The sequence below is a fragment of the Choristoneura fumiferana genome, chromosome 25, assembly GCF_025370935.1.
Source record: "Choristoneura fumiferana chromosome 25, NRCan_CFum_1, whole genome shotgun sequence".
Lineage (NCBI taxonomy): Eukaryota > Metazoa > Arthropoda > Insecta > Lepidoptera > Tortricidae > Choristoneura > Choristoneura fumiferana.
Genome location: NC_133496.1, coordinates 6016629 through 6041910, shown reverse-complemented (window position 1 = coordinate 6041910; position 25282 = coordinate 6016629). Strand labels below are relative to the sequence as shown.

The 25282-nt window shown below is 37.9% G+C and overlaps 1 protein-coding gene across 1 annotated transcript; it reads right to left on the bottom strand.

Moving 5' to 3' along the window:
- Positions 1 to 450: 450 nt before the first annotated feature.
- On the bottom strand, positions 451 to 23324 carry LOC141442484 (odorant receptor 85c-like). Its single transcript, XM_074107500.1, has 12 exons — positions 23273 to 23324; positions 19586 to 19692; positions 18431 to 18588; positions 17038 to 17190; positions 16176 to 16355; positions 9737 to 9889; positions 8104 to 8230; positions 7320 to 7416; positions 6736 to 6837; positions 3295 to 3383; positions 2906 to 2972; positions 451 to 644 (listed from the first exon to the last, which is right to left on the bottom strand). Exons 2-12 carry the CDS (start codon positions 19642 to 19644, stop codon positions 588 to 590), a joined length of 1242 nt encoding a protein of 413 aa, XP_073963601.1. The 5' UTR covers positions 19645 to 19692; positions 23273 to 23324; the 3' UTR covers positions 451 to 587.
- Between the last annotated feature and the right edge of the window lie 1958 nt (positions 23325 to 25282).

The following is a 25282-nucleotide window of genomic DNA, read 5'->3' as shown; positions in this document are numbered from 1 at the left end:
TGTACAGTACAATTTGTACTTTTTATGGTGAGATCCAGGATGTTGGAGTTTCTGTATTTGCTCACAAGATGGCGCTAGGAGTCGCTACAAATTATACTAATATTAATAATTACAGTAGATTAGATACGACATCAAGGAGTGGAAATTTTGAGATTTTTCGTAATATTTATCTCGTAAAATTTTTGTAATTTATAATTTTGTACAAAACATTTTTGTTACCTTTTCGTCGGTTTTTCTGATTTTCTGTTGTCTTATTGGTTATTTTCATTTTGTACAAATGATAAATAAATTTGCTTCGCTCTTAGAAAATTCCTCGCTATAAATAAATTTTGCGAATGCGTGTGGATGAGAGAAATAATACGTCAAAGAACTGTGTGAGTACTGCTTTATTAGAGGCTTGCGGCGGGGTCAACGCCCGTAAATCAAGGAAAAGGTCCAACATAAGGGGCTGTATCTCTTCTAAGGAACCAAATACAAACTGAAGCTCAAGTCACACTGGTAAAGTATCTCATACGGTTTGAAATAAAAAGCTTCACACGAGTAAATTTTTTTTAGAATTCTTGCAAGTGCCGTTTTATGTGAAAATATTATTTTTCGTAAATATTCAACAGGAGCGTGAAGTATGACCACGATGTTTTGATGATCTGAAATAAAAATAATGTTGCACTTTTTACCGCAATTCATATTTCTTAATATTTTATGGCATTACATAAGTTTTTAAAATAAAAATAAAAACGCCCGAAAAAAACGCTGCTTGAAAAGACAATTAAAAAGTAAAAAATAATTATGCGCTACCTAGCTGTTGCCCGCGACTTCATCTGCGAAGAATTCGTTTATCTCTATCCCGCGGGGACTATGCTGATTTCCCGCAAAATTAGCCTAAGTTAATTTAGTATAAAGTATCTAGTAATATTTTTTTATCTAAGCGTTGTCGGTGTCGGGGGACCGCTAAGGTTAACATGAAACTATGTTGTATTTTTTAAAGTATTAACCTTAGCGGTCCCCCGACACCGACAACGCTTAGATAAAAAAATATTACTAGATACTTTATACTAAATTAACTTAGGCTAATTTTGCGGGAAATCAGCATAGTCCCCGCGGGATAGAGATAAACGAATTCTTCGCAGATGAAGTCGCGGGCAACAGCTAGGTAGCGCATAATTATTTTTTACTTTTTAATTGTCTTTTCAAGCAGCGTTTTTTTCGGGCGTTTTTATTTTTGCTGGCGTTTTTTAAGTCGGGGTTTTTTAAATTTTAAATTTAAGTTTTATTTCATGTTTTTTAAACTTTGATATATTTTTTTTAAACTGTACTAGTGTGTTGGATATCCTGGCTGCAGCATCAGCTCATCTTGTTGCCACCATTGCATTGTATGTAGAATCAAATACTGATCAAAAGGAATCAAACACGACATATCTGCTATTATTTTTCCAAGAGTATACTAGTGTGCTGGATATCCTGGCTGCAGCATCAGCTCGTCGTGTTGCCACCACTGCATTGTATGTAGAATCAATTACTGATCAAAAGGAATTAAACACGACATATCTGCTATTATTTTTTCAAGAGTATACTGGTGTGCTGAATATCCTGGCTGCAGCATCAGCTCGTCGTGTTGCCATCACTGCATTGTATGTAGAATCAATTACTGATCAAAACGAATCCAAACACGACATATGTGCTATTATTTTTTATAGAGTGTACTAGTGTGCTGGATATCCTGGCTGCAGCATCAGCTCATCGTGTTGCCACCATTGCATTGTATGTAGAATCAAATACTGATCAAAAGGAATTAAGCACGACATATCTGCTATTATTTTTTCAAGAGTATACTGGTGTGCTGAATATCCTGGCTGCAGCATTAGCTCGTCGTGTTGCCACCACTACATTGTATGTAGAATTTATTACTGATCAAAACGAATCCAAACACGACATATGTGCTATTATTTTTTATAGAGTGTACTATTGTGCTGGATATCCTGGCTGCAGCATCAGCTCATCCTGTTGCCACCATTGCATTGTTTGTAGAATCAAATACTGATCAAAACGAACCCAAACACGATATATCTGCTATAGTTTTATTAAGAGTGTACCTACTAGTGTTCTGGATATCCTGGCTGCAGCATCAGGCCGAGAATTCCATAATCTTGCATAGCTATATAGCATACATGGGTGTTTCAAATTTGAGGTCCGAAATATGTTTGAAAGTAAAGTAAATATCCATTATGCGTCTAAGATTCCTACCGCAGCGAACAAAAGATCTGATGATCTTGAAACGGCTGAACCGATTTTGATAAATCATGTCTAAGATCCATCGCTAGAAACCAGCTTTCAAATAAAAAAAACCGCATTCAAATCGGTCCACCCGTTTAAGAGCTACGGTGCCACAGACAGACACACAGACACACAGACACACAGACACACAGACACACAGACACACAGACACACAGACACACACACATAGCGGTCAAACTTATAACACCCCTCTTTTTCGTCGGGGGTTAAAAAACGAGAAGGTACAAAGATGTGCTATTGTTTTTGATACTAACCGTGGGAATATGACTATGGGTCATTTAGTTATTTAACTAAGGGTAGTATTTAAACACTCATGAAAAAAATACCTTTTTTTATCAAAAAAAAAAGAATTCTTATCAAAATTAAAGATTGCACAGCTAAATACTCATATCAAAATATAATTAATAAAATGCAACCTATATTCATGGCGTACCATCTTAAAAAGTAAGTACTTAACGCATTTTTATTATTATACACAGCTAATAATGACTAACGCACATCATACCATTATTAAAATATAAAAACCCACTTATAAGTCGCCATCGGATGACATAGCCTAGTAACCCCTCATTATAATGGCTACCCAAACAACTACAATATTTTTAAGACTTACCGTAGTGTAGCTCGCTAAGCAGACCACAGAAAATCCGTATGTGGTCACATGAACTTCTTTTTGGGCTCTGAAATTAAATAGACACTTAAAATTTTCGAATTATATTAATGTGTGATGTGATCTTAAATAATCGGTCTCTTGGTTGGGTACATAAACGTTTTCCATAAAAACAGTACAAAAAATAAGAATACATTAAATAAGTTACAAAATTAAGTAAAATCCCAACAACATCATGCTGTAAAAACGTCAAGACAAGACTTGGTAAATTTTTACAGCATGTTTTTGCTGGGATATATTTAAGTACCTACTCTAATATCATGTTTAGGTACTTAAGTTACTTCAGAGTAGGTAAATCAATTACCTATTAAGTTAACATATGCTTCATTTACCTATGTATCATTATTAGTACGGAACTCTTGATTTTTTGAGAGGCTTTGTACCACCCACAGTTGTACAAAGCGTCGGTAATACCTTCACTCTGAAAACAGGCAATAAAAATATACTTAGGTAAGTAAATTAAATAATTTAAACTGGTTCCTTATGCCACTTAGAATCACAATCGTTTTCACCTCTTGTTTCTATCATACGGTAACGTCAGCACTTTACACAATACGGCCTCTGGAGACTTTACTTTTCAATTTACTTCATCTCCGTACCTACTTAGATACATTGTGATTTTACAATTTTTTATTTAACATTTGAGTTTTATTAATGCCTCCTCTACAATATCGACGGATGCGTCGGCAGATTGTATCTGCGGATGCGTCCGCCGAGGTGAAGAGGGTGGTTTTTGCTTGTCTGTGGTAGGTATTTAACGTCGGCCGATGCATCTGCCACTCATCCGTTTGGTGTCGGTTTTTCGACACGGATCAAAGGGTGAGAGCGCGAACGCAACGCGCCTGTCAGATGTGTGGACGGATCGCAATTTATCCGAAGATATGGTTGCGGATCCATCTGCCGACGTATCCGTCGATATGTAGAGAAGGCATTACATATGAGTTTCAAAACTAAAGTTTTATAACAAGTACAATGATGCGAATGCAATAAATGCGTTGAAAGCTCGATGTACCCTCAAGATATCTGTCATCATCAGCAGGACAAAGGCCACCCCTTAGAACGCCACAATGCCAACTCGCCAGTTGCATCCGCCGTTTGCCCGCAACTCTCACGATGTCGTAAGACCACCTATTGGGAAGCTGTTCTCCCCCAACAGTTAGGTATCTGTTCTTCGAATGATGTGGCCCGCCTATTGCCATTTCAACTTGCATATTTTTACAGCTACGTCGGTGGCTTTAGCTCTTCGACGAATTTCCGTATTCCGGAAGATATCTGTGTTTCACGCATATTCCCTATTATCAGGCTGTGAAATTAAAACGACTAGCTTGCGGGCCCCTTCAAGGCCGGAACCTGAGCTTTGGCCCCGGGTCAGCAATTAAGTTAAACACGGAAGTCATAATGCTTGTGTTGTTTTTGGAACCCTAAATAAATTTACTGAAATGAGAAGCTGTGCAAAGATAAATAAAGAGGGACAGTCACAGGACATCGTTTAATACAACGTTTTAAACTTTCGTGATTTTCAGTCATAGTCAAAATACCACGCACAGGACTTGTCACGCTAACACACACGAGTAATATTTACCTCGACGTTTCGGCAACATAAGTGGCCGTGGTCACGAGTAGACTCACTACAAACTAGACCACGAGTAGTGGCCGTGGTCACGAGTAGACTCACTACACACTAGACCACGAATAGTGGCCGTGGTCACGAGTGGACTCACTACACACTAGATAGGGGTGAAGACGCTCGCACCGCCTGGAAGTCCGTTGGATAGAGCAAAAATATCGTAAAAGTTTGGCGTTATGGAACTATGTACATGTTTATATGCAACTTACTAATTATAGGCAGAGCACACGAAACGTTACCGCTTCGGAGCCACTTTCGTGTGCTCTGCCTACCCCATTTGGGAGTACAGGACAGGCGTGATGTTTGTGTGTGTGTGTACTAATTATAAAAATTACGTGTATCGTTTCTGTTGCGATTATTATACATTTGCATGAAAATCTAATTTAAAATAAAATTCCGTTTTTTATGACTTAGGTAAGTACATAAGACTGTGTACCAACCAACAACTAAAAGCTTTGAGGTTTAGGTACCTTACCTTGTTACTCTGCTCTATACACATCGCCTCACCTTAGCCTCGTTCACCTTTTTTACGACATTTTGCATTTATGTTATGTACCTATTCTTCATATCCCGAAAATAAATTTCAACATTAGTACACCTACCGAGCTTTAACCCCTTTTAAAAGCTTTGAAAGGGCCACAGGGGTAGGTACTACCTTACTTAGCCATAAAAATAATATGCTAAGGGCCTGTTTCACCACTTGTCGACTACTTTAAGTGACGGATATCAGTGATGCCGTCTCTGTTTGTTTTGTATGAATAAACAAAGACGGCATTACTTTTATCTGACACTATAAGTTAGTCGACAAGTGGTGAAACAGGCCCTAAGTATGTAAACCGAGAAAGTTACTGGCCTTCTTCAAATCTAGGGTGAATGGGTATTTATTAGGCAAGCGTGTTCCATTTTAGACCACATCTTTGCTTACCATTAAGCGTGATACAAAAAGATATAATACAAATTGACCTTGTCCCAAACTAAGCAAAGCTTGTACTATGGATACTAGGCAACGGATAAACAAATATTGGTTTTTTGGAATCTTTTTGTATTTTTTATTTCACTAGCGTCACTGCTTAAGTGGCTAAATAAGAAACAAACAAGTTGAGATATGTGGTGCATAGGGGAAATTCGTGTCTGTACCGTTGTCCAGCAGTGGTGTAGCGGTATAGCACACGGCACGGAATGTCGAGGACCTGGGTTCAATTCCCAGTGCTGGTCTTATTTTTCTGGTTTTTCTGTGCATCTATATTTCAGTTTGTATTTTCAACGGATAAACATACTTATGTAGATAATTACACATTTATATAAAAATAAAAATCAATCAAAATAAATCAGTAAAATTTAAAAATGGAATTATATAATAATGCAAAAAAATAAAAGGTACATAGAAAGTGAATAGTTGTTTCCACTGTTGCCATTTCATTTCCTCGCAATCTAAATGAAAAGCAGAGTGTAAAACTCGAGCATTAAACCCATTTTGCTCTCGACGTGTCTATCCTATATGAACGTCTTTTTTTTATACGACTGGATGGCAAATGAGCAAGTGGGTCTCCTGATGGTAAGAGATCACCACCGCCCATAAACATCTGCAACACCAGGGGTATTGCAGACGCGTTGACAACCTAGAGCCCTAACATGAGATACCTCACGTGCCAGTAATTTCACCGGCTGTCTTACTCTCCACGCCGAAACACAACAGTGCAAGCACTGCTGCTTTACGGCAAAATTAGCGAGCAAGATGGTGGTAGCAAGCAGGTCGTGGGTTCGAGCCAAGGTGATCTCTGAGCTTTTCGGAATTTATGTGACATTCGAGATTAACATTTGATATTTATAATGAGCTTTGCGGCGAAGGAAATATCGTGAGGAAACCTGCACACAGTCATCTGCGAAGAAATTCAAATGAAATTCCCAATCCGCACTGGGCCCGCGTGTGCACTATGCCCAAGCCCTCTCATTTTGAGCGAAGGCCTATAGTTAATGATACCTGCATTTATCTTGAACATCTAATAGGAACGCATCCAACAGAAATTTGCCTGGAAGCAGAGCGATTTGCGAAAAAAAACCGTAAGTGCGATAAAATAATTTAACCATTGTTTTTTTTATTGGTTTGGGCAAATTAGCTCACCGCTCAGTCCCCGATACCACTCACCGATTCCAGCAGCCGCTGGCCATACCAGCACAGCAGCCAGGTCTGCGATAACGCTGTCGTCAGGAACGACTTGTACACCATCTCGTTCCATTTCTCTACTATCTGTAATCAATGAATAACAACTTCCCTGTCCAAAGAGTCATATATGAGACTCATACAAACCTTTTGGAGTAAGCTCACCCAAACCCATATTTTTTAATAAAGTTCACTCTCACCTTTTTAGCAGAAAGATGAGAGTGAACTTGTAAAAAGCTTGTATTAAAAATTTACCAAAAACTTATTTACCTAGGAAACTACCCAATCCAATCCAATAGGTAGGACTAGTCGTGCGTAAGAAAATAAATAAATAAATAAAAATATAAGAGATCTATTCAATAGTTTGTTTAAAAGTTATGCATCACAAATAGAATCAAAATATTTAAAAGTACAAACTATTAAAAGGGAAAGCGACTCAGCTTATGCCTGCGCTTTGCGCAACAAAGCCTCTTGACAAAACACTGTTTTTCAGTCGCCCCCATAAGAAGAAGTTGCCCCCTCCCTCCTTCATGGAGGACTTCCTTGGTCCTTAGATCTGAAATACTTACAACGCAGCAGAAGCCGCAGAAACAGATGATTATGGAGCTGTTGAAGAAATTGACGAGGAGCGCGAAGCTGAACAGGTCTTCTACGTCACCCGACAGCCTGCAACAACTAACACTCCTTAATACATCATCATCATCAACCGGAAGACGTCACTGCTGAATGCCTCCCCCTTAGAACGCCACAATACGACAACTCGCCATCCCGCAGCTCTCACGTACGATGTTGTCAGTCCATCTAGTGGGAGGCCTGTCAACGCTTCGTTATCCGATTCGTGGTCGCCACTCAAATACTTATCTCTCACAACGGTTTTCTGTTCTTCGAGCGAAGTGGCCCAACCATTGCCACTGCAACTTGCATAATCTTCGACACATACACTACATAACATAGATATACTGAACTACATTAGATCGGCTCAGAGTTAGCTGAGATTGAGTTTAAAAAAATTGATAGCTTTCGACGCGTGTGTAAGAAACATTGAGCTTTCTTCTATTCGTTTTGTGTAGGTACGTTTATAGGGTGCAAGATAAAGTATCTTGGTCTATAACAAGTCCATAACGATTCAAAATTGAATTTTGATATTCGAGAAAGTCATAATTTTGGCTGACATCTCGCAGGAAGCAAGACAGTTAGTAAAAGCATCCGAAAATTACCACACAAACTTAGCTTTTTAAAGAAATACGAACTTCTTGGTCGATTTTAAATTTGAACCTAAGTAATCTTCAGTCTTGTTAGACATTTAGACAGTTTTTATTAATACAGGTAAGTATATTATTAATGATAAGTTACCTTATTAGTGCTCGGTGTCTGCCGATGATTTGAGCCAACTCTTTGAGATGCACTTTCTCCGCACCCTCGTCGTCTATGGTTCCTATCAACCGCTGGCTATTTTGATTCCATTCTTCTTGGATTTTCCCTGCATACAAATTATCTAGATTTAATTACACGATTTAAACCATACGGAATTGAACGTGCCTAAAACGCAAGAAATACAAAAATTGAACGGTTATACCGCTCGATCAAACCATTGGCATTAGGCTTGGAGACAGTGTTCTTTAAATGTGTGGTTACTTGTTCACGAGACATTCGCAAACGCATTGAATGTAAAAAAATATGTAATAGTAAATATAAATCTCTCAAAATATAATTATTAATAATTATCCAAATTGGACCACAATTTCTCAGAGTTAGCTTTATCAGGTAAAAATATAGGCATCTTCCTTCTTTTTTAAGCCGATTAAAAAGAATATATTATTGTGGTATATGAATACACCAAAGTAGATGTAATTATTATACAACAAAAAACGTGAAAGAGTGGTTAGTTGAGTACAAAACTAGAGCGTATAATGCCGCTATGAGAAATAATTTGGTAGAAACAGTATCAAGATTCATAAAAAAGTGAAAAACCAAATTGAAAACAGAAGGAAAGTAAAATGTGAAACAAGTAAAATAATATTTAACGAAGTTAATCCAAAGCTTAAAGTATCTAATTGTGTTATGAGAAAAAACGCGCTCTCTAGAATTGAATTTCTAGAAAGAGGTAATAAAAATTTATTAGTCTAGTCCACGTTTAAGAAACATTTGGTCCGCAACCGGGCCCCAGGGATACTAAACGGGTGTAAATATCCTAGATTACTAGCAGGAGTACTAAATTGTAAGTGCATTAGGGTGAGTATACTCTTTTCCCGTGCTGCTAAAGCAAACAACAAATTGTTCAGTTGGCATGTATTTATTACATTTCTTTGTAGAACCTTTTCACGAATGCCTATTTGAATTCGTCATCATCATCATCATCATCAAATATGTATTTAAATGAAATAATTGTATTAATGAAATGAGAGGAAACAGAGTAATCAAATCACCTTAGTGGAAGGTAGGTAAACGCTGCCGTCTAGAGAAACCCAAAACACTAGAGAGGTTAAAAAGCTGCTGTGTGTTCTCTTAACGAACCTCGTCCGCGTTATTCTCGAGGAATAGAGAAAACGAAAGAATATTACAGTTCAATGAAATAAGCTGATCCAAATAGGTTTAACTCAAGTTTGTCAAATCTGAATTTGATAATTCATAAGGATCCAGTAGTTCTGCAGCCATGTAGAGACATCTGTCGGGTGATCGCTACATTTTTGAAACTATTATCAATTATTTTCCCACTACTCGACACTAGGTGGCAGCACATTGTGTGCAATTTTCATTAACATACCTGGACGGATGAAGCAACTGAAGGACTATGGGGGAGGCCTATATCCAACAGTGGACGTCCTACGGTGATATGACGATAATGATTACAGTACACCTGTTACATATTTCAACTGACATTTTATTGTAAAATGTGTTGCTTAGCTATTTAAATTTGTCGTCTCTCTCTTGCATCAGGATTCGTTTCTCGAATTCTATCAGCCTTTGAACAGCCGCAACAGCTTACCGAGTGGGTATCCAGACAGCAGCTGCCTGTCAACTGGCACCAGCACCAGCCGCCGCACGCGGACCGCCAGCAGGTCGAACTGCGTGGTCACGTGGCTCAAGAAGATGCAAAACAGAAGGTCGCCGCTCAGCATGAACCAGATCGTTATCAATCCTGAAAAAAACCGCTTTGCTAAGAGGCGTTCAAGTATAAAGTAACGCAATTTTTGAAGATTTTAGACCCTCCCTTCCCTCCACGTAACGCGCCGTAACGTTTTTCTGTACCCTCCCTTTCCCTCCCTAAACGTTACGTAACATCCAAATGACCATTTTTAGTTAAAAGTCTTTTAGCTTTTCTTTAGCCGTTTTCCAAATTTAGTTGGTATTTTTGGTTCAGTTGCACTAGCTCAGCATTTTAGCTATAGGCCAAAAACAACAACTGATGATGCGTACAGTACGACTGTTATAATAAGTAGCAAAAATACAAAGAAGGGAAACTCAAATGAAGGGTTTATAAAATAACAAGGGAATTATATGACGAGCACTCATTACCCGCAGCCACCGCAATCCACTTGGTTTCTATATAAAATATAAACAACATCAAAACACTCTAAATTTAATGTAAAATAAAATTGGAGACGTCATAATGCTTTGTAAGGAGAGCTTGAGAGCTCCTTTGTTCGTCGTGTATTGTTTTAATGCCCGAAAAAACGGGAAAAATTAGATATTGTTTAAAAAAAAATTATAACTGTTTATTTCATAACAATTTTACAATTAGTTACATGATATTCCTAGCTAATCTTTATTTTTAAAGATTTTAGTTGCTAGGCTATGAGTTGCCCTTAATAAGTAAATTCTTAAGTATGTTTTTTATGTTCTTAGGGTTGCTAGTTATTTTATCAATTATAGCCCTGGGAAAATCATTGAATCCTGTATATAAACAGTAGTAGTACGTATAGTAGTAGTTAGTAGTGTTTTGTGTTGTAGGTTTCATATACGACTTCGTTATACGAGGTAACTAAAAATTAAACTACATTATAATAATTATGGTAAACTTGGGGCATGGGGAAGGTTGGGCTAACTTTACCTACTTCGAACTATGAGGACCGTCAAAGTCAAAGTCAAAATATATTTTTTCAACAAATTTACAATGTTGTTTAAAGACTGCAAGTATTTAGCACAGCAAATTTTTTTTAAAACACTACTCGGGGTCATCATCATCGTGTTAGACGTAGGACGTCCACTGTTGGAAATAGGCCTCCCCCATAGACCTAAAGTTGAACCTGCGGCTTTAATTAGGTTGTCCGTGTACATCTCGTTAGTGGACGTCCAACGCTGCGCTTCACTCGGGTGAAAAGCATAATACCTATAAAAGTAGGTAATGTAACAAATTGATATTAAACTGAAATTCTGAAGAACCTGACGAATTGTAGAGGGTGGCACTAAACCATAATATTTCTAATACGATATTTGACTATTTTTTATGAATACAAAAATAGATACATTCAAGTATGTATTTATCTATATAAGTATGTTTATCCGTTGCCTAGTATCCATAGTACAAGTTTTGCTTAGTTTGGGACTAGGTCAATTGGTGTCAAGTGTCCCATGATATTTATTAATTTATTATTATTTATTATTATTAATTTGATTCATAAAATACAGCGTGTAACATTCAGATCGGTCAGTATGGGAAAGTCTGAAACTATACGACATATTATTATGAAGATCTCTTCTTAGGAACCATGTCATCGATTTTAGTAACAAGACAATCTGCATTCATAGATTTAAAAAAAACTTGTACTCAAAACGAAAATCGAACGGGAACGGAAAGCAATAAATGTTACTATGAAATACGATATCTAGATTAGAATGAATAAAATGCATTGTACTAATACTTTCGTGGAGCATAGGCAAGCGATTGAGAGAACCAACAGGTGACTCTCGCGCAGGCAGCTTTCTCGCGCAAAGACTTGCTATAGCAATTCAACGTGGGAATGCTGCCTGCGTGATGGGCACCCTACCTAAAGGTCCAAATTTAGATAGTTATTTTTAGATTTAATTTTTGTTCAGCTATTTTTTTTTAGTTATGTTAATTTTATACTTAACTTAGTACCTGTTTTTATACCTACTTTTATTGTTTAATGGGTAAGGCCGCGAATTTTGACCAATTTGGACGTTTCAAATTTGGAAGGCTGATAAAAAAAACTGATAACACCTAGAGGTTTAATTTTTTTTTATTATATGACACGATATAAACTCTCAAGGTCGCAAATGAGATAATTGATTTAAACCCTTTTAAAAAAATAATAAAAATATATTACCGTCAAAACGTAACGAAAATTGACTATTTTTTTGACCACGAGTACTTAATACCTTATTATTTTCATGCTATTTAACTTCTCATGATCATGATTTTGTTTAAACGAAATTTTATGATATAACGATAGTCCTACCGATTGCGGAATCATGATAATCAAATAATTTTCATGTTTTATATTTATTTCTTTTCACGTGCCAAAAAACCACGTTTTCGTTACGAATACTTAGGTGACGCTTTTTTAAGCTACCTTTAACGCCAATTTCGGTAGAAATTAGTTTTTGTACACTGGCAACTAATACTCTAATAGGGCAACATCGATGAGATAAATAAATCTCATCAGTTTGTTGACAAACAGCCATCAAAAGTGACGCGGAGGTTTTTTTTCGAAAAAAACGTCGAAAGTGCTTGTTCGATTTTAAGGGTAAGTAGTGATTATTTTTAACTGGTTGTTTTTTCATACGATAGGGTAATCTTTTCCATGTAAGTGGCATGTGTTATTATGTTCAAAATGTCGTTATTCACCATGATAAACGATTTTTTGTATAAAATACGTTACACTTTCGTTACGATTACGTTACATTTTTACAAAATGCTACGTATTTTGTACATAACGTAACGAAAAAATGTGGTAAAGGGAAGTTCACACAGAAAAATTCTAACTTACACCAGTTTATTATTAGGTTTCCAATGACTGCACGCACAGTAAGTTAGTTAGATGGATATTTTGAAGTTAAATAAATTTTAATCTGTAGGTGCAGGGATCGGCACAAGAGAATTGTGGCGAGTTCTGTGTTCACGTCCTGCTACATGCATAGCGTATTTAAAGTGAGAGACAAACGGAGAGATTCACTTACCTACTTAGTTCATTTGTTACCTAAACTTAATAATCATAATAATTTATTTCCAAAAACATCTTTTTACATTGTCCACTTAACTAAGATACTACTTCCTAAATTGGTAAAACCTGTGATTTAGGGTTTTGGCCATTTCTTTGAGGTATTTAATAGCTTGTACAGTCGAAGTCACAAGCATGCTCACAACTAGGTGGTAGGACCTTGTGCAAGGTCCGCCCGGATTGCTACCACCATCTTCCTCGCTAATCCTGCCGTGAAGCAGCAATGCTTGCACTGTTGTGTTTCGGCGTGGTGAGTAAGACAGCCGGTGAAATTACTGGCACGAGGTATCCCATCATAGGCCTCTAGGTTGGCAACGCGTCTGCAATACCCCTGGTGTTGCAGATTTTTATGGGCGGTGGTGATCTCTTACTCATTTGATCGTTTGCCATCCAGTCGAATAAAAAAAAACCACATCCAAATTCGTTATGCTTATAAATGTGCACCTTATTGTCAGTGTTAGAGAGGCATGTAAAGATACACTTTTGGAAAGATGTTCGTCAACTAGAGGGTACTTCTACTTCCACATTCTCATGTTTAGCTCTATAGATCTCATATAGGACAGATTTAAGATCAGTATCGTCAGAAAGTTCTAGTAAAAATAAAAACTTCACTTTATTATATGAGATGTATTTTTTTTCATACATACGTTATCTAATGGGAATTTTTACCAGTTTGATCTAGGCTTTATAAAAATTTGCGTTACGTTTTATGGTAACGTCACGTATTTTTTTTATGTTATTTCTATGTCACATTGGTCAAAATTCGCGGCCTTACCCTAATAAAAACTTTGGTATTGATTGTACTTATTACATATTCTTTAATAATGTATGTTTTATTTTTCAAATCGTCCAGGTTCGATTCCCGAGCTGAGTACAAGTTTTTTTTTAAATGTTTGTATGCAGTTTCTCTTACTAAAATCCATGACATGGTTCCTAAGAACAGATATTAGTATGCCTTATAGTTTCAGACTTTCCCATACTGACCGATCTGAATGTTACACCCTGTATATACCAATTAAAGCTTTACAATAAATGTTATCGAACACAAAAACAATTTTTAATTTATTTTACATATAACAAATTTGCAAAGGTTTGAAAGTCCAGATTAGGCAGAGAAAGATCCTTATCTTATATTAATACACGTTACAGTTTATGACAAATTAAAGAGTTGTCAAATACCGTAGGTATTTCGTTGCAATTTTCTCAGCTGCGAGTATTTTAGTTTAGTATCAATTTCGTAACGACAGATCTATGCATATTTTGTTTCCCACCCATTCGAGCTATGAAAATATTCAGCAAAAACGAAGTTACGATTTCTACAGCTTTAAACGTACCTCTACCCACAGGTTTTATAACTGACTTAACAAGGAGCGTTCTATTTTCAATTCTTTGTATTATATTTGTATTTTCACGCTCAAGATTTTTATACTCAGACCTACGACTGTAAATTACAAGCGTTTTAGGCAATATGGTCTGTGATTAAATGATTTTTTAACCCCTACGCAAAAAGAGGGTTGTTATAAGTTTGAAACTAATGTCTGTCTGCCTGTCAATCTGTCTGTGGCATCATACTTCTCAAAAGGATGGACCGATTTCGATGCAGTTTTATTACATGAAAACGAGTTTCCTTGTGGTTTATTACCGGTTTCATTAAAACCGGTTAAGCCATTTTTGAGATATTTAACTTTTAAATGTCAATGTTTGGTTGGGATCTTAATTTTTCTAAGTTGATTAGGTTACCATGTTTGAAAGGATTGTGTTCCCAAATGCTTTTTATTCAAAATGGAATAACAGATGCTTTAGAGAGTAATAGATAATAATCTACATATATCTAATCTTCCCTCCAGGATCGATTCGTTTCACTGCTATAAGTAAGTCTTATTTCGATTTCAATCATCAACATTCTCAGCCAGTCAATGAATTTCATTTAATGCAAGTAATTTTATAATGCTTTTGAATTATTCAAGAGATCAAGAGTAAAAAATATTTTTAGATCATTTTCTTACCAAGTGAATTCGTATTCAGGGTGCTGCTTGTTCAAGGTAAGGCGCTGAAGTTACGTAGGTAGAATTAATATCACTGAGCTTAATTTAGACTCCTTTGAGGTACCCACAGCCAACCAATTCGATTTCTAGGCCACCACAAAACAGTGTCGTAATGACATTTTACGTCATTGGATAAACATTGTTATCTAACTAGGTATACTATATTATAAATACATATTAATCACCGAAACGTATGTACGCGCATAACTTCCGAACGACTGCCCCAAATCAGTTTTTTTTTGTGTTCGTTTATTATCAGGGCAAGGTTTGTGTTAAACAATGAAATAACAAAGTAACGGGAGCGAAGTCGCGGGCAACAGCTAGTACTCGTAGATAAATAATATTATTAACTGCGATATGGTTCCATGGTGACCCGGGGATCAAATTGGTTGACTGTACCTCGCTACAATTATCTTTGGTTCTCAAGAACCAGAAAGTTTTTTTTTTTAAAATGAAATGTAAGTATATGCATAATATCGTTTATGGAATGAATAAGGCACACGCTTCATGCCATGAAAGTCAATGTCGAGTCACTGCGCAACCTTTTCAAAGCAAAACGTTGTTGCGTACTAAATCGATTCTATACCTAGCAACACCAGCTAAAAATTATCAATTTTGAATACTTTTTATTTTTGGCAATATCGCCCCTTCTTCCGTGCGTGCTACTGAGAAATACACAGCTGCAATCTCTGTTCTTTTAATTAATTTACAACTGCTTCACCCACTCCAGTGCCTCAAAACCCACATAAAACAGTTTACCATTCAAACGTTATAATTATAGTAAAAAACAGGCAATTTTTATATGTTAATAACATAATAAACGAGAAAGTTTGTGAAGATGTTTGTTACTCAATAAAGCAAAAACGTTTGAACCAATTAAGTTGAAATTAAGTCCCAGGGAAGAATATGGAATAATTTTTATAACGGAAAATATTAGTTTCCCCGGGATACCATTAAACGAATTGTTCGCAGACCAGTGATCTGGTCCGCTTATACGCAGAAGATCACAGAGACCTATTTTAACCTTAAGGGTCTCCGAAAAAGGAAATCGACGTCAACACGTCGATAGACGTCGGTCAGCCAAGTCGATCCAAGCCGCAGCATGACTTTTTAGCTCCTATTCCATGGGCATAGGTAAAGCTTGTTTTATTGGCTTTTGCTGATCCCGCGTCGTTAATGTGGGGAGACTCTAACTTACCATGCCACGTCTGAAAGGCAAGGATGACCTCGTAATATCCCTTCTGGAAGGGGTCGAATGGGAACCAGTAGAAGAAGGGGAAAATGAGAGGCACGTCCTGTCCAGCCACTCGCTTCAGGATCTCCACGAAGGGGGGTGACAGGAAGATCACGAGGAGGGCGTTGTTGCACCAGTAGTAACCTGGGAGATGCAGATCAGATCTGTTCAATGCATGTATACAAAGTGCCGTGTCCTCAAATTATCCCGAAATACTTCAAAACAAGACTGGGTTAGCTTCGCTGAACTTTTTTTACTTTACGGTTGACAATATTATGAAACAAAACGCTACTCGTAAAATATTCAGGAATATTTTTTAGTAGCGCTTTAATCTTAGTCTAAATCTGAATTCATGTCAGTGAGGTTGTGTGCGCGCATCCATACTAATATTATAAATGCGAAAGTGTGTGTGTTTGTGTGTGTATGTTTGTCCGTCTTTCACGTCGAAACGGAGCGACGGATCGACGTGATTTTTAGTATAGAGATAGTTTATGGGCCCGAGAGTGACATAGGCTACTTTTTATCCCGGAAAAATGCACAGTCCCCGAGGAAACAGCGTGCGATAACCGTGCGATAAATAAAAAAAATAACGGTTGAAACGCGAGTAAAAGCAACTATAATAATAAATTTATTTATTTCGGGCAACTTGGCCCATACAATAAATGCCTTACAGACTAACATACATATTTATTTATAATCAATAATATTTAAAAACGTGTGTGTGTATGTGTGGGTGTATGTGTGTGTGTGTGTGTGCGTTTGTGTGTGTGTGTTTGTTATGTGATGTGGGTGATACCCTATGTGATGAAGATGACTGATATTGAACCTTGGACAACAATATTCAGCTGTGTCAGCGCCGTCTTCATGACCTCATGCTCCTCATCGCTGACCACTCCTCGCGGCCACATGTCGCGCAGCTCGCTGATCAGGTTCTCATACACCGGCCGGTAGTACACTATCTTGTAGGACTTTGCCATTGCTGTGGGAATAATAGTAGGTAAACATTTGGAAAGAAAAGTAGGTAAACACATATTTAAGGCATTTCTCATGCATTATCATCATCAGCTGGAAGACATATGATCGACCGATGAACGACAATGCGCCACTTGTGTCCACGTTTGTCCACTATGTCCACAAGTGTGCTGATGTGCTCTAAAAAGGAGCCAATAGCTGGCCGGGAAAATATTAGTATACGACCCGGAGCCAGAAAAGGCTACCTCAAACCGGCGAGTGAAATCACATTTTCATGCGGAAATAAGCTACGGCGTTTGACCACAATCATACCTTCACCCAACCCATTTCATGAAGCTACAAGTTACAATTTACAAGCAGTAGTCTCCTTTCAATGCATACTGTTAAACAAAGACTCATCATCATCATGTCAGCCGAAAGACGTCCACTGCTGGGCCTGTGCTTTCCGCATCCAACGCGATCCCGCGATCTTTACCAGGTCGTCGCTCCATCATCAACAAGAGTTGGAGGCCTACCGACACCTCGTCCCCCGGTCCGCGGACGCCAACCGTCGACAACCGTCTCACTCCATCGGCTATCAGTCCTGCGAGCAATGTGCCCCGCCCACTGCCACTTCCCGTTATAGTCGGAGTCTCTGCGCTCGAAGTTGTTGACGACTATGTATAGACCAGCGGTCCAGTTAGGTAAAAAAAAAAATTGTTAGAAGTCAAAAGTCTTTGACCAGTGTGTGCTGCCAGTAATGACAACGGATCTGAGACGTGGGCGCTAACGATGGGCCTTATGCGGAAGCTCAAAATCACTCAGAGGGCTATGCTCGGGGTTTCTCTGCGGGATAGAATCAGAAATGATGATAACAGTAGAACTAAGGTTACCGACATAGCTCGAAGAATTGCGAAACTAAACAAAGACTACCGCTTGTAAATTGTAACTTAAAGCTTCGTGAAATGAGCATAGATGTTAGTGTAACACAACTCGTCAGTTTGGTATGGTGCTGGGGACAGTTGAATTTATGTGGTTGTGTAGAGGTCAGAGGAAGATGAGCTCCATGGACACTCATTAGTTGCATAGCCGTAGCTATTATAAGGTCTCGGGTGAGAAAAGGAATCGTTTTAGTGCACCGTAACTATTGCTTATACTCGTGCCTTGTAATTTTTCTCTCCGTGCACCTGTTTCTGTATCGCTTAACTATTTGTGGTGTGCAATAAAGAATCATTGTACTTATTGTATTGTAAACTGTTGAAGATTACCCAGCAGTAGGTACCCGACGCACGGCATCATGCGGAAAATCTCGATGGCATCCTGGAAGGATCCTCCCCTCGCCGTCTGAGCCATATTGATCAGCTCCAGGAACGTCACCACGAACAAGTTCACGAACTCGAACCAGTAGAACACGTTCCACAGGAATCTTTGAACAGAATCCCATTAATAATATAAATGCGAAAGTTTGTAAGTTTGTTTGTTTGTTACCTCTTGACGTATAAACCGTTGACCCGATTTAGATGAAATTCGATGTACAGATAGTTTAGGGACATAGCATTGTTTTTATCTCGGAAAATTGCATACTTAGTTCCCGCGGGACAGCGATAAACGAATTTTACGCGGATGGAGCCGTGGGCAATATAAGCTCTCTATGCCCTTCTCAGGATTTGAACGTTCTCCATGTTAAATTTCATCTAAATTGGTACAGCAGCGGTCTAAGCGCGGAGAACTAATAGAGATAGGTAAATGGAGAAAGGATTCGTATAGGAATCGACTGAAATTCCGGAAATTTAATTCAACCGCTAGACCAAGTAATTCACGTGTGCGAAAGGCATTCTTCTTTATTCTAAAGGAGGCAAGGTTTCTGCCATGTTACCTCCGGGAAACCCAATCAACTATCTACATCAGGGGAGCCCAACTTGATTAGACCCAAGATCTACTAGTTTACTGACGAAACCCTGTGCGATCTACCAATTACATACTTCTTGAAATCTTAAATGAAACAGCATAGTTCAGTATTTATATTTTTTGCCTTGCCACGATCGACTGGACATTAAGTCGCGATCGACGTCGATCGCGATCGACCGGTTGGCCACCCCTGATCTACATAATAATATGTATTTGTATGAATTCTTATAATTAGGCGTTCATGCATTGGATGAATGTGAGTAAAATCAATCTGAATGTTTAATGAATAGTTACTTATTTATTTATTTGTATCGTTCCGTGGGTCACAGACGACTCTGGTAGAAAGACAGTGCTGCAGGCGTATAACACTTCAGCATAATGCCGAGTCAGTAGCCGTTTCGCTTTTGCGGGGACACCCTTCTAGAATTGTATATGTACTATTTTCAGTTGCATTTGTGTGTGTTTTGTGAAAGTGAGTACTTCAATTTCTTCTTTCTTTCTTTCTTTCTACCGACCTGACGATGACAGGATCATTGTGAGTAAGACGGAGCCCGACCAGTTTGAGCACCGCCATCGGGATAGCAAACGTCGCATCGTAGTCTTTGCGGCTGTAATTGTTCTTCTACAAAAAGACATTTTAAAACAATTTATTGAATCAGGCGTTACTTTGCGGATCACCATATCCATATCCATGTCCATATCAATGAACTATAAACCATTACTTTGCTCACCACGGTCACGTGGGCAAAGTTCAGTAGGTATACCTAGTACATTTAAAAACCTTTCGTAATTCAGTTACTGCTCATGATCGGCTTAAGTGTTGTCAATTGACCGGTGATCTAGTAGTAATACGTAAGTTATTAACCTATCCCCAGGCGGTCTATAATAATATTAACTTTCCTGCATCTTGCAGTTCACTCTTGTATTAATAGCTGAGGTATGCCCGACTGTTTCGAACCAATCCGTGGTTCATTTTCATCATCATTCAACAGAGAGCATTTTGCAGGTGGTAGGACCTTGTGCAAGATCCGCCCGGATTGCTACCACCATCTTGCTCGCTAATCCTGCCGTAAAGCAGCAGTGGTTGCACTGTTGTGTTTCGGCGTGGAGAGTAAGACAGCCGGTGAAATTACTGGCACTTGAGGTATCCCATCTTAGGCCTCTAGGTTGGCAACGCATCTGCAATACCCCTGGTGTTGCAGATGTTTATGGGTGGTGGTGATCTCTTACCATCAGGAGACCCACTTGCTCGTTTTCCATCCAGTCGAATAAAAATAAAATAAAAAAAGAGCTTGGACGAAAAGCCAACCGTGAACTTCTTAGCTATGTGTAATAAAAATTGATTCCGCCGATTTTGAGATATTTGACTTTGAAATGACAATATCGGAGAATTTTTAGCTTTTCATAAATTTCCCTCTTTCACTGTACTTATACAACTCAACTATTTTGGAGCATGGAAATATTATGTTGACATTTGGAAACCGCTATAAACCGCTACAGCAGTATACTAAATTACTCCTTAATTGCGCCGTCTCTGGAGACCTAACCCAGATTCGGGCGAACTCAGCGCTCAAAATTTTAACAAGCAACACTACACTAATAATATAATAATTATAAAATAATATTAAATTTCTTCGAAGCCAGTTATAACTTCTATCCCTGTGGAATTAAAATTTGGAGTTAAAATTTTCGTGAGAATTTCTAAAAAAATTCTTCAAAGTGCACGTATATGGTAGGTCCTTATAGTTATCATCTCAGCCTATATACCCCCCACTGCCGGGCATAGGTTGCCTCCCAGAATATGAGGGCTAGGGCTGTAATTTCCTCGCGGGAAAAGTGTAGAATGGAAAATTCACAAACACTTGTTTAGTAGGTTTGTGCAGGTACCTCACCTTCACACTTCACTTCACGCTCGTGGTAAATTTCAAATATGATTTTGTACATGAATTTAAAAAAATCAGAGGTTTAAGCACCCCAGGTTTCACACACACTGAAACTGTAAATATTTCAGGATTTTTATAAAACTAACCTAACCTAACCTAAAGGGTTCCACACGATGGCCCTGAAATAAATCCTGAAATATTTACAGTTTTAGAGTTTGCGAAATGAAACAGGTTGCCAAAACGTTACGTTGCGAAAAGGCAGTACTCGGGTTCTTGGATATCATTTAACAGCGACAAAGGATGAATTCATTATACTTAATTATTCATAATTATTCCTACATTAAATTTACGAATAACCTTCAAGAGAATTTCCCAAATGAATAGAAACTAGGTACAAGTAATCAAATGCTAATAAACTAAGCTTCAGGCGTTTGATTCAACTATTCTATGGACCAAGTTTGAATTGACTAGCATTGACTGAGTCCTACCTCCAAGCGTTATATCCTTTGAGTACAGTTTTGCCCCTGGCAACAGCGAGGCATTTGTCCCACCCAGCTTTCAGAACTCAAAAATCAAGACTCTTATTATTACATCTCGATGAAGAGGGGTTTTTATAACTATTCAACACACATACTAGACTACCGGAGACTTAATAATTGACAAAGGATGAGACTCATAGAGGTGCATCAATCAGCAAGGGATTTAAAAATCCCGTGAAGGATATAACTACTTAAGTAGACAAGAGATTTATATTATTACCCGATACCCACTTTGTCTGTTTAACTATTTTATTAGATTTTTATTGGGTTATTGGTTGGCATACTTACCTCTATAACCGTTAATTTGATTAGCTACGCGAACATTATAGCGAGCAAGAGATAGAAATTTTGAATTGTTTTGTTGTATTTGTTATTCAATGTCTTTCTCTCTTCTCTATGTTTGTCTTGCGCAGTGCCTTAGTGTTTAACTGTTATGCTGTGTAAGTTTTTTTGAAATAAATAAATAGTTTGATGACTGATGGATGTCCTCTAGTAAACACTGAAGGTGTACTAACATATCCCCGAGGACTACATCGAAATAGCACTTTATAATGAGGGCTATCGCGTATGAATTCGCCACTAGAGGCGCTAGTGTAGCGTGAGGTCTCCAAAATATCAAATCTCATAGTTTCTGGGTGAGCTACGCGGGTTTATTTATAATTAGAATAATTTTGTGAATATTTTGCAATATCTGAAAATAATTATGGCAAATATGCGTTCCGGCGCAATGAATGTCTGTGTTTTGAGACAGTTTTGTCTTTCGGAAACCTTTGGCCTCCCTTTTTTCCGAACAAAACGGGGACTATGCAACACTGTGTCATGCTCGATATTTTTATGGTACGGTTTTAAGGTGTATTAAATATGATTTTAATCTAAACTTTGTTTTCACGCCCATAATAACAGACTTTGAAAGCCATACTTAAAAACCTCACGCAATAGTGCGCCATCTAGTGAGACAAAAAACGATAGCCCTCATTGGGTAGAGATCGTATGAACAACATCTGAATTAGGGTATCTTTATAAACACGTTAACCATCACTTGCAGGAGCCGAACGTGAACACATCGCGGCCTATATTACGTCCTACTGCTGGGCACAGGCCTCCTCTCAGAATGAAAGGGCTTGGGCCATAGTTTCCAGTGTGGATTGGGAACTTCACACGCACCATTGAGTTTTGTAGGTGTGCAGTTTTTTCCACGATGTTTTCCTTCACCGTAAAGCTTGTGGGACAAATGTAATTTCGCGCATGAATTTCGATAGTAGAAAATCCTAACAGCGTGAGTTACACTATATGGCGTGTAAAAAAATGTGAGGTGATTTTTTCTGATGTCCTCTAGGCAGTACATGAAGTACAGTCAGCATTAAAAGTATCGGATCTCTTTTTTACTCTAAACTAAAACGGAGAAACATAAGTCTAGTGTCGCATTAAATAATTGTCAATTTTGCACGGCGTTATGTAGGTGGCTGCATAACCTAACCAACAAGAAATTGGAAAACCCCCGACTTTGTCACTTCAAAGTTCAATATCTCAAAAACGGCTACACTGATTTTGATGAAACATGTCTAAGAACCATTGCTAAAAAACCTTATTTCAAATTATAAAAACCGCTTTCAAATCGGTCTACCCGTTTAAGAGCTGCGGTGCCACAGACGGACACACAGACACACATAGTGCTCAAACTTAAAACACCCCTCTTTTTGCGTCGGGGGTTAGAAACGACAATGTATAAAAGTATGCAGCTACTTTTGATGTTGGCCGTACACTATACATAGATTCTTACTTCCCCGTGTTTCTCCTTTTTCCGCCAAACAGCAAATCTCCTAAGGAACACCATTTCTGAACGAAGTTCGCGCTTAAAATGTTATTTGACTTGTCTTACTTTTATCTTTTACCATACGGAGTGTATGAAAATTATATGTTGTTTGTTGGGAGTTTTAAAAGTTCTTGTGTAAAGTTTTAAACTTAGCTATAAAGTTATTAGTTATGCTCGGTGTTTACCGACATGGTTAGCTAATGTAAGGTAAGAAATTTTGTAACATATATTATCCGAAAACTTTTTGGCTTTATGTGAAGGTAACTTACTTCGTTTTATATGGAAACAATAGGGATGTTGAGACCACCAATCAATGAGGGCTATCGCGTATGAATTCGCCACTAGAGGCGCTAGTGTAGCGTGAGGTCTCCGAAATGTCAAATCTCATAGTTTTTCGGTGAGCTACGCGGGTTTATTTATAATAAGAATAATTTTGGGAATATTTTGCAATAGTACTTATCTGAAATTAATTATGGCAAATATGCGTTTCGGGGCAATGAATGTCTGTGTTTTGAGACAGTTTTGTCTTTCGGAAACCTTTGTCCTCCCTTTTTTCCGAACAAAACGGGGACTATGCAACACTGTGGCATGCTCGATATTTTTATGATACGGTTTTAAGGTGTATTAAATATGATTTTAATCTAAACTTTGTTTTCACACCCGTAAAAACAGTCTTTGAAAGCCATACTTAAAAACCTCACGCAACAGTGGGCCATCCAGTGAGACAAAAAACGATAGCCCTCATTGACGTAGGTACTTTTTATGAGCTGTCAAAACACAATTCTCTCATAGAGTTTGAATGGAAATAGCAACTTATGACGTCACTTATTCGCACACTCAATCAACTAACTATTTATTTGTTTTAAAGCAACAAAAAATCTAATTTTGCAGTTAATCGAAAATTAATCTGGGTTTCACGGCTAAAATAAAGTGTTTTTTTACTTGAGCCGTGTCTTCGAATTATTTTTTAATGGTGTCAACATCCCTGTTGATGAAAATGATAACTATATGAATCGAAGTATACCTACCTAGTTGTTTTATATAGTTTATAAAGCTCTTTTTATCGGCTCCATGTTTTTTTTTTCAGACGTCACATTGAAATATTATACAACCTATGTCACTCCGACAGTTACGACAAATTTAATGACCCCTAATATTATTGTGTTACAATCCGACCAGGCGCTGCTACAAAGATAACCAAAGAAATTGATATACATACATATTTACAATACATACGCTACAAAAAAAAACCCCCTTCGGGGAGTGGGTTAAAAAGATAACTCTAGGAATTTTTGTCATCAGCCTATTAATAGCTCTCCAAGTAGCTATTCCCATTTTTCCATTTCATAGTCTATCATCATCATCATGGACGTCCACTGTTAGACATAGGCCTTCTCCATAGACTTACAGTTCCTTCGGTAATTGGTCTGCAACCATCGTGAACCCGGGGCTTTAACCAGGTCATCCGTCCATCATGTTGGTGGACGTCCTACGCTGCGCTTGCCGATCCGTGGTCTCCATACGAGAACTTTTCGGCCCCAACGGCCATCCGTTCTCCATTAGCTATCATAGTATGTGACTAAAAATAAAACTTTAACCATATGAGAAGCATAACACAAACACCAGATGGCGTCTTCATGCATCATTCCTCAAGTAACCAACTTTAAAGTTACTTTGTATTAAAAATTCGCTTTGACTTCCATTTATTTTTAATCAAAGTAGTTACTAGTCTGGGAACACCGAACAGCTGTTGAGTTGAGGGCGAAATTGTGATGTAGTGTATAGAATGCTTAATAGGGAGTGTTACCAGCTTTTACGATAGGAGAAATTTACCCATTTAGGAACTGGGTACCGCTTTTTGAAATGAAATTAGCCGAAAATTTGGTAAGTCTTAAATTAATTTATACATTGGATACACGATCACCCTGAATTAATTATTAAAGTGCATGTACCTATAAGGATTTTTTCGTAAGTCTG